This window comes from Numida meleagris, chromosome 6, assembly GCF_002078875.1.
Source record: "Numida meleagris isolate 19003 breed g44 Domestic line chromosome 6, NumMel1.0, whole genome shotgun sequence".
In the NCBI taxonomy this organism is placed as follows: domain Eukaryota; kingdom Metazoa; phylum Chordata; class Aves; order Galliformes; family Numididae; genus Numida; species Numida meleagris.
In genome coordinates this window covers 25,498,166-25,508,909 of record NC_034414.1, presented here as the reverse complement: position 1 = coordinate 25,508,909, position 10,744 = coordinate 25,498,166, and the positions used below count along the sequence as shown (strand labels likewise).

Genomic DNA, 10,744 nt, shown 5'->3' with positions numbered 1-10,744 from the left:
GATGTGAAAGGTTTGTTGGATCACGTTTTACCCTGGCTCCATAGCCCTGTTTTACAGCACAGTACAGCCTGTCCCAGGAGCAAGGCATCATGTCAGCCAGCTGCCAGTGCCTGAGGCTTGGGCAGGCACCAACAGGGCTTCCTGATGGAGCTGTGCCCCACATGGAAGGCCCAGGGCCCTCCTGGCTGGGTGCTGCCCAGCTTCACCCACACCTAGCAACAAGCGGCTTCTGAGGGAAGGCAGCTCTAACATTTATCCCAATGTCTCCACACTTCATCTGACACCAAAAGAAACCAAACATCTTGTCACTGGCCTTTCATTTTTCCTTCAAGAGGAAAGCAATTAGGCAAGGAATGCCATGATCCTTAAAATAATCCCTGTTATGGATGCCACAAGGAGATCCATGGCTGCAGATGCGAGCCCAAAACAAGAGGTCCAACAGCCAGACAAGGGCAGGCACAACAGGGCAGAGGACAGAGGGTGAAGTTCCGGCTCTTGTGAAGTAACTGTCGGGACTTGGGAGGAAGGCTCCCTCCACCCGTAAGCCAGGCTACCTGGAGGAACGTGATTCTGGTTTTAAGTGGGTTATCTTAAAGCAGAAGAAAGGAGGGGCACTGGCCTCCAGAGGGGCCAAGAAGAGCTCCTGCAAGAGGGGCCAGGGGCCCCAATAGCCATGCTACCTCCATCTCCTCAAGCACAGGCTCCCCCTTCTCTGGTTGCTACCATCCTAAAACAGCCATAGAGATGTTACAGTCCTGATGACTGGCCACTTGTCAAGGATAGCAGTCAAACAGCTCCAACTGAAACAAGCGTGCAGAAGGTCCAGGAGAGGGGTGGGACTCCTCCAGGGAGCGAAAAGACACTGAGCTATTCAAGACAATACTGAGTTTTTGTCATCCACCCAATCTCTTCATGTAGGTTTTAACGCAGGTTAGATGTAGTACAATTTAAAAAGAGGGGCCAGTTTGATTTTAAGAGGAGAGGTGAGTGTCTGGGCTTTGAGTGTTTTGTTATTGTTGTTGACATATTTTTTTTTTTTTCCAACAACTCTCCCAAAGTCCAGTCCCCACCGACGCCTGCCTCTCCTGAACACCTTCACTACCACACAAGTTAGTTCAAGGTCCTCTGGCACCTCAGGCTGTGAAGTATTTTACATCCTTGCATCAGTCAGGAGCTCTATCTAACGCAAATTTGGCAAAGCCATGCTGCACACAGACTTTGCCCAAACCCTTGTAGCTCATCAAGACCTCTGTGCTGGTGCCACAGCTGCAGAGCCATGCAACAGCCCCCATGGTTTATGCTATGCCACAGCTGATCAGCCAGGATTTTGCCAAAGGAGCTGCTCAGGAAAAGCAGAAGTTTCTTAATCCAGCTGTTGACTAAAGAGTTAATGGAAAAGGGAAACCTCTAAAAATGGTATACTGCTTATGTTTGTACTGCATCTTTTTTTAGCTGCTATTTAATTGCCTGGCTTTAGCCTACAAGACATGGCAAGCTGCGATGCTTGCAAGGGGCACCCCTCTGTGTTGGACAGGGGAACTACACGGGGCCAGCAGACACGAGCCCAGCAGTGCGGCACCCTCAGCTCTGCCACCCTCCAGAGAAAAGTCAAAACTCACCTAGAAAAGCCCAACAGGAACATCCTTATGTCCTCCTCCTCGGAGCTGGACCCACCAGAGTGACACAGCTGAGGAGCCCTAAATGCATTCAAATACCATAGTCCCCAGCACTGATTATCAGGGAACTCTCTTGCTAAGATCTTTCTATTGCAAACCTGAGGAGATAAATGTTACATTTACATTCTCTTCCATTCTGAAATATAACCTTACCTCTTAAAATCAGAAGCTGCTGAAAATATGCTACCTGACTACAACAACACATTTTTTATTCATTTTCCCCCGAGATTTGATGATCTTAACAACAAACAACCAAACAACAAGACCCTGTACCATCCTTTCTCCAGTCCATCATGTACCCTTACGCATAATTGTTCCCTTCACTGCATTTTCTTGCCTCAAGTCTGTAAGTCAAACTTGCTTATCTATGGATTTTTACTATATATATTTTTTAAAGAATGTGTAACGTGTGTTATCTCCCATCTAACAGATCATGGAAGTGAGGTGACAGCAGTGACAGATAGCACTTTGTAGCAGGCATTTCATCTACTTCCTCTAAGAGGCATCTCCTCTGACACTTCACCTGGCAACAGATCTTCAGATTTGTTTCCGTAAAGACAGCTGTGCTGTACAATGTCTGTAAAGCAAAGATACAAAAGCTTAATCTGAATTTAGGGTTGGTGAAGGAGCATGAAGGGTGATTTTTATGGAGACTCAATCTCTTAACAATTTTTCTGTGCGTGTCTGATGACCTGAACCAAGAAGCGATGCTTATGTCACCAGGAATTCCACCTCAGAGTACACGTGTGTTGTTGGCTCAGGCACAGTGCTCATGTCACAACAGCGTGCCACCATTTGTCCCCACTCCCCCTCCACGTAACAAACTTTCAGAGCCGCTTTCTAGTTCAGCTTGATTGGTTTATTTTAGTTTTACATTTTGTCCCTCACATACAGTTATTTCATAGTCCTGTACTGTTAGTTTTCTACAAAAATATCAATTTTTCAAAAGCAGAAAAGAGGGAAAGATATATTTCAATATATAAAAGGAAAAAAGCTAAATCTGACATTTCATTATATTCTTAAAAACATTCCAGTCTATTTACAGGTGTGTAAAAAACAAAATCTCCAGGTCTCTTGGTCTAGTGAGAACGTGCGCCTTGAAGGGGTTTCCTTCTCCTGATTCTAAAATCTTTTCATTTCGTATCACATTCTTGCATTATTGCCTCAAAAGACAGCATACATCATTTTTAAAAGGTTTATTCCAAACCAACGGGAGCACGAGGAAGAGCAAAAAAAAAAAAGGAAAGGCGGGGGAGCAGCATTTAAATTCGTAGCAAAATATTAAGCTGCAATCAAGAGATGGTGAAACAAGGAGAAGCAAGAACAGAGAGCATTTCAAACACACTTTGTTGCCCGGTACTGTACCAATTACCACCTTCTGCAGCTAAATTTGGGGTGTGTTCTTAGTTAATGTACTACATTCAGAAACCAACATTTTTTCCAAGCATTTTCCGTTACCTTGCTACTGAACAAAACATCTACAAAAGCAGAGCACTGATTTCAGATAACCTTTGCATGGCTTTCACACTACCGCTTTCTCTGTCCTACAGAAAGAAGTGTGCAAAGCACACGCCTTTTTAAAAGCACTCAGACAACACAACTCCGTAGTTATAAATCAGCCACGTGGGACCATGAAGGGATGGTGTGCAGAAAGAAGTCAGTGATTGGGGATTTGAAAGGAATCACTGCTGTTCTGGTAGCTGTTTCATGCATTGGTGGGCATAAAAACACTTAAACTGCCATACGAAATTAAAAACAAAACAACAACTTCAGCCTATTAGAAATGCTCAGAACCAGATTCCCAGGTAAATAATTTTAAGTTTGATGTAATGCTACTGAACTAATAAAATTACCCCAGACTTCTACTGTCTTAAAATGAGGTTTAAAACCCTTAATATTAAGTAAAATATGTGTATTCACACATTAATTCCCTTTTCTAAGGCATTCAGTGACAACTGTGAGACTCTGCATGACTCTCAGGCTGACCTATATTCTCTCTTTCAAAGAATTAATATAACACTTGTATCAAACATTTAAATAGCAAATAAGCAAATAGCAATGAGATACATGTAACTGCTTTAAAACACATCACTTAGAATGACAAGGTGAAGACACCTTATTCATACAGGCTCTGAAGTAACTTGCTTGCATACCTAACTATAAGGGCTCCTCTCCTTCGCAGCATAATAAAAGAATCATAAAAAAGACCAGGAAACACCCAAGGTACACACATCCCCTGGTGGGCCCAAGCAGGCACAGATCCAGAAGTTGCAGTTTACCCCACACGGTTGCACAGTGTGTAAAACGAATGCTGCTCTCTAACTGTGGAAGAACATCACTCAGCACTGCACAACCTCAGTGCGGGGAAGATGAAATTCCTCCTGTTGTGCCTCACCAAAGACTGGGAATTTGGGAGGGGGGGGAATCCCGGCTGCTATTGCCACAACAGTAAGACAGGGGATTACATTCCTAAACGTAAAGCAAAATGCACCATCTAACTTCCAAATTCTGTATCATCTTCATGGCCAAGCTTTCTGCTTTCTAGGAGCAGCTCGGAAGCCCCTCAAGCGCACCATAACTCCTGTTTACAAACTTGATAGGAAAAGACTGTGTATACACTCACTAACAAATCATCTCTCCTAGGCTGAAAATTTCATTTTTCAAGAAAACTATGAAAACAAAAATTGTGTACAAAAATATAAATATCTTTACAGTCTGCAGGCCCTTCACCTCCAACAGCGGGACAGTGAAGAGCACCTACAGGTTATTGAGTAAGCAGTGGCAGAGAAGAATAAAAAATACATCTTGTGATTCAATACTGCCCTATTTCCCTGGTAATGAGCATTTTTGTTGGCTTTTTTTTTTTCCTATACACATCTTGTGCAAACGCAGTGAGAAACCTCTGAGTACCTTTCCTGAATTCATGAAGAAATGGAAGGTCTGGAAAGCTATACACATATTTTCATATATACATTCACATATACACCTCGCTCATTTATTTTAGGCTCCAACAGCCCTGAAAGTGTTCTGTATTTCATCAAGAAACACCTCCTATTAACATATCCTAGCCACCAAATGCATCTTATCTTGAAGAATGACGGGAGGAACAGAGAACTGGGAAAATGTTCCAACTACTTCAGCATTATATTTAGAGATGAAGTAAAAAGGTACCCAAATTCTTCTCTACTCTCTGAAACTTTCCCTTACAAATGCCCAAACCATCAAAGGAAGAGTTATTTGGATAGGGGCATGAGGTGAAAGTGGTGGGTTTTCAATTTTTTTTTTTTTCAATTAAGAGTTTACATACTGTTCTAGTTCTAATTACAATGGGAAATATACTTCCCATGTAGTAAGAGTGCATAAGCTACTAAAAGGAGTCTCTGCCAGAGCACTAGCACCACAGAACAGAAACGCTTCACTTCAGCCCTCCATACCATCTGTAGTTTCCTTTCTGCTGCTCTAGGTAACGAATTGGAGAGTAACTGCAATCTCATTTCTGCACATGCACTGTATTCTGCAAAACACTGGATACAATAAATGTGAACAATTCCATTTCTGCATAGATAGTTTGCCTGGTACAAAACCAAAAACACCTGATTTTTAACTCAACAACAAACAGCTGCCTGTCTACTGGGAAAAAATCTCTGTCAATAGCCTAAGTTTCTCAGTCCTTTTACAAACTATTTCCTTGAAGATCCTATTTTGGAAGGATACCACGTGCCCAGCAATGGTTTTACAGATCATCTTCCATATTTTGTGAAGGGGAACTCCCAAAATACAACTTGAGGTAAAAATATGTCAACATGCTTTAGTTTAGTTTCATAGCACTTATTTCTCAATTTGGGGCCTGCCCTCAGATGAATAGTGCTGATGCCATACAGAAAACAAAGTGTCGCAGACAAGGGAGGTTGCCAAACACAGCCATTGGTTCACACTGCTCCAGATCTCCATTCCACTCTCTGACAAAATATACACACACTTATTTGCCGACTGAATTTGAAGGTAGGGTCCCAGTATTACTAAATTTTGTACCCACGGGAGCTAATGCAGGCATTACTTTGTTATCCTGTCCTTCTTGAGCAGTTACAGATGAAGTTTTTACCCCAGCGGGTGTCAGTTTTGCAACAATAGGTGCCAGCAAGGGCATCACTTTAGCACTCTGCCCTTCCGAGTCCACCGGCAGACTTGCTACTTTTAAGCCAAGCGGTGCCAGCTTGGGCATGGGCCTCCACAAAGTGTCAGCATTACTAGCTTCTGGATTAGTTTTCATCTGCAAAATCGGTGGAGTCACACCAGTGGCCTCTGCCAAGTTTGCTACAGTTTTGCCATTCCCACCACTGGTTATGGACAGGTTGGGAAGTGCATCCTTCATTTCAGCACCTATTACTATTTTTAGAACATCTGCTTCAGATGAAGGCTCCCCGGAGTTCTTGTCCCCCTCAGTAAGATCATCATCTTCCAGGTGCAGCAAGAGAGGGCTTAAAGAGCCACTGCCCTCTGGAACCTCAGAAAGGTCTTTAAAAGCGCCTCCCAGATGGCCAAACTGGAAGGAAGAACCATCTGCAGCAGTGAGATCACTGGCTGTTCCCCGGCGAGCCTCTGCATCTCCATGGGAGAAATCCGAGCTTAGACCGCTGGGTAACTCTGACATACCTGAAGCATCATCGTTCAGTTGCTGATTGAGAAAAGCAATCTCATTGAGCAGTGAAGTGAGGGTCTCATCAGTGTCATCACTCTCCTCAATGCTGCTCAGTAACTCACCTGCATCCAGTTCTGCTTCCTCCATTGCAGAAGCTACTTTCCTCAATTCCATTTCTATCCTCGAATCTTTGATCTGCAGCTTGCGGAACGGCAGTTCTTTTGTTTTTAATCTTTCTCCTCCAAGATCACCATCTTTCTTCCTGGCTTGGCTTCCTGCAAGCTCACCAATGCAGAGCTTTTTGCCAAAAGACTCTGGAGGTTCCTTTGCACACGATACATTCCGGAGCTGTGGAAAACCATCTTTATTTTCAAAGAAACCTTTTGTGGAACCTGTGGAACTTCTTCCCTCTCTATCGCTGTCTTCAGGACATGGTTTGGTTTTTCCTTCTGAAAGGATGCTGTCACTCTTCCTACTTTCAAGAGGTGTTACCACCAAAGATTTCTCAGAAGCCTCAGTACTTGCAGCTGTCGAATTAGAATTTTTGTTTCTGTTTGGGTTTAGATTCATGCTTTCTTCAGCAGCCAGTGATGTTACATTAACAATCTTTGGCATCATGAATGAATCTTCACTTTCTGCAAAACCAAACAAAGCACAATCCATCACGATCCATATTAACTGCAAGATCATTCTTGATTCTATTTCATTTGCTCGCTTCCTCGAGTAAGCTGCAATTCAGTTTAAACCACTTGCACAGTTTAGGTTAAGTGAAGACCCAAAAACTTAATAGTTTAGCTTTCAACTTGTAGGAAAAAAAACACTTGCCCGGTCCCTTCCTTCAGAAGGCTGGCACAAATGGAAGCAACTGTAATGCTTACAGCTCTTACAGCGATGCAAAAGGAAAACAAAATTTTCTCCCTTGCAAAGATTTTCAACAGCCCCACTATCACTTCTCACTGAACTTCCCTAGTGGGATGCATTAGGCCATGGACACATTCTAGGCCTCAACTCCTTTTAGTTTGCAGAGGGCAAGGAGAATTATTTAGCCAAAGATAAGTTAAAAGAAAAAAAAAAGCTCTTGTATTTAGTCCTTTAAAGTCCTTCTAATCTGTTAAAAAGACTAAATACTGACTTCCCTTGAAAACCCAGACAACAGCATCTGTTGTTACTTCCTACTAAGAAAAACAGTTTAGCCTCATTTTTGCAAGGGTAACCCTTCCCTACATACGTGCAGAAAGATCCATAAAAAATAAACAGCCTACCTGAATGGGACTCTGGGGCTGGTACTACTGCTGAGGGCACTGGGTTTCCAGAAACAGTTGATAGTGTAACGGGAATGGCAGAGTTAGTAAGAATTCCTTTTACTTGGACAGGAACTGTTGATCCTGGCAGCTGAATCATCACAGAAGCAATACCTTACCCAAAAAAAGGGGAATGGGAGTTGAGTGGAAACAAAATCCTTTCAGATACTCAGTCAAGCCTGGAAAATAAAAGCCTTACACTTTGATGCAAGACTTGGAAGTGGTAAAAGATATAAATATGGATGGGTTAGGTGATAAAAGAGATCTCAAGTTTTTCCTTCTGCCTTAACTTTCTTGAGAATTCCCATCTCCCTAACTTGGGAACAGTGAAAATTTAACACATTTTACTTACCTGTTGACAAACTGACCATTTGAGATAATTACATAAAATTTATTTTAACAAAGTCAGGTTCTACTTCACTAAGTTGTAAAGAATGAAAAATTGAAGGAAGAATTAAACGTTACCATGTAAACAGACATGCACATCACTGAACAGCATGGCATCTTCGTTAACATGTTCTCACATGGTCATACCTGGCTGTGCTGTCACGGTACTGCTGGCAGCTCGAGGCCTTAATTCAGCCTGCAAGAGTGTGGAGGGCACAGCTGCTACCTGCCCGGGTACTAGTGGGCTCTTCAGCGTGAGCACCTGCCCCTGGGGAGTCATCACTAGGCTTGCAGCAGTTAGTGTCAGAGAGGATGAGGTGTTCTCTGTAAAAAAGAAACGTGTAGATCAGCAACTTATTTTGGCATAGCACCTCTAATGGCAAACAATACCCTGCAATCCAGCATCAAGCCCAGGCATGCAAGAAGCTCCAGCCAGACGGTTCATGAGCCCGAGATTAAAAAGCTGCTACAGAATTGACACAGGCTCCAGGAACCCTGTCTATGCAGCGACAATCAAATCCATACTTCCTCTTCATGCAGTCTAACAGCCTTAACCCTCCAGAGTGACATTCTGATCAAATATCACATCAGTCTTGATGAAATTAAAAGGCGACTTCATTCAGTGGCAAGTGCATTCTTTTTAACCCACCTGTGGCATGGCTTCCTTTTCTGGCAAGTATCAATGGCTTGCCTCTTCTATTTGTCATAGGCACTTTGCTCAGATCTCTGGGTAGAGCAGAAGATGCTTCTTGATGCGTGCTAGCAGGTGAAGTTACAACAGATTCTGCTGGCTGAACATTTTTCTTCTTTTTTTGTGCTTCTATGGCTTTTTGTTTGGCGTACATATATTCTAGCTTCTTTAGGACAACCTCTTCTGTCTTCCCTACAGAAACATCATTGGAAAGTTAATCTATCTTTCCAAAGACTTTTTCCAAAACTAAACACGAGGATGGAAGTTCAGATTTATCACACTGACGTGATTCAAATACTTTACAGCAGATAACCTCACCAAGTAAATAGCAGACGTAAAAACAGAGAGTAATAATTATGTACTTACTCCAAGTTATTTTTTTTCTTTCAGAAACATCCATATGTTTTAGAACTTCTCTGCAACTTTGATAAGAAGAAATCAGCTCGGACATGCACTAGCTCCTGCTGAACAAGTATCACTGGAAGACATCTACGTCTCTGGAGAAAAACCCCACATCTTTCCTAGTAAGTATGATTATCAACCTAATTTGTATGTTGTATGAAATTTCTTGTGACTGATGCACACTGTTAAATAACATCTAAAAGAAAGTTTGCATACAGTTTAGCATTGTTTAATGTTACAATTTTCACCAAAACAGGATTTTTATAAATCATGTTTTCTGTAGATGCTCACAATTTGCTGGTCCAAGGTGAAATAACTACACTGACTTCCTTCCAATTTAAAGTTCTAACATGGATGATCCTTGTGGGCCCCTTCCAGCTCAGGATATTCTGTGATTCTACGGGTCTTGAAACCCCTCAGTGAGTAGCAGCCTAGAACATACTGCAATTCTGTTTTACGACAGAGCTGCCTCCTCCATCTAGACATTACAAGCACTAGTTTTCAGAAAGCAGTAAATGGATAGCTATTTGCAAAGTTGAGCAAAGAGTCAAGAGGTTTCGGTACTGATGTTATCAAGAACATAATTGTGCATACTTGTCAAGCACTGAGCAGAAAAGCTGTTTTAGGAAGTGACCAGTGACAGAATTAATTTTCTTCCCACTAAAACATACCCAATACATAGGAACTCAGGCATATGGCTTGCAGCACAGCAATCATTCTACATTTCCTTTAGGCATTACGGAAAATAAAAGCATTTCTCATCAGTGTGAGTGTATAGCTGAGTCAGAGCTTGGCAAGTCTTTGCATGGCATCAAGAGTCTATCTACACTTTACGTGAACATTAATGACTTACCCAGATCCTCCAAAGATTACTCTGTCCCACAACTGAAAGTCTTTTCTTTCATTATTCCAGCTAGTTTGTCTCTGAAAAACATCCTCACCTGAAAGTATGGAAACTTTTCGAATCAAAGTGTCCTGTTTGCGTGCCAGTAAGTTCTTCTGCCCAGTAAGTTTATCTGCCTGATCAGTCAATCCCTGGATTTCGTCAAAGGCCTAGAAAAATGTCAGGAAATTGATTTATAGACAAAGAACACACAGAATTACAAAATATTTTTCCTTCCAAGAAAGCTTTATGAAATTTATTTAGACAATCTCATCATCGTGAGAAAGCAGGACTCAGAATCAGGATGTGAAGTATATCACATAAAGCTAGCTTTCCCTAAATACAAGCTGAAAGGTGATAAATATGCTGGTCACCCTCGCTCCCTAGTTCCTCCATTCTCAAGAAAAAAGACTTTTATGCCACCATTTCAGGGTGCAACTGACGAACATAATTAGACATCTACAACTTATGTTTTGTTTCCTGACATTTACATGTTGGGGCAGTGCAGGCTGGCAGATGACACAAAGCTGAGAGGAGTGGCAGACACACCAGAGGTCTGCTGTTATCCAGAGTGACATTAACAGGATGGAGAAATAGACCAACAAGAATCTCATGAAATTCAATGACAAGTGCACCAGCGGTGGAACAACTCAAGGCACCAGTTGGACAGTCACCCAACTGGAAAGGAGCTTTGCAGAAGCTGAAAGAATCTGGAGGTCCAAATGGACACCAAGTTGAACATAAGCCAGCAACGTGCCCTTGCTG

At 42.3% G+C, this 10,744-nt stretch overlaps 1 protein-coding gene across 11 annotated transcripts in view; it reads right to left on the bottom strand.

The window, feature by feature from the left end:
* MGA (MGA, MAX dimerization protein) overlaps positions 2,514–10,744 on the bottom strand; it is a 60,584-nt gene continuing 52,353 nt past the window's right edge. For 7 of the 11 annotated variants that reach the window (XM_021401965.1, XM_021401967.1, XM_021401970.1 and 4 more), the window contains 5 exons: positions 10,038–10,149; positions 8,653–8,886; positions 8,151–8,327; positions 7,578–7,730; positions 2,514–6,950 (listed from right to left, as the gene is read on the bottom strand). In XM_021401965.1, coding sequence (XP_021257640.1) covers positions 5,656–6,950; positions 7,578–7,730; positions 8,151–8,327; positions 8,653–8,886; positions 10,038–10,149 — 1,971 coding nt within the window. In that variant the 3' untranslated portion in view covers positions 2,514–5,655. Of the gene's footprint in view, positions 6,951–7,577; positions 7,731–8,150; positions 8,328–8,652; positions 10,150–10,744 lie in introns of those variants that run through there. The other 4 variants (XM_021401969.1, XM_021401975.1, XR_002440300.1 and 1 more) reach the window with 3 other exon arrangements.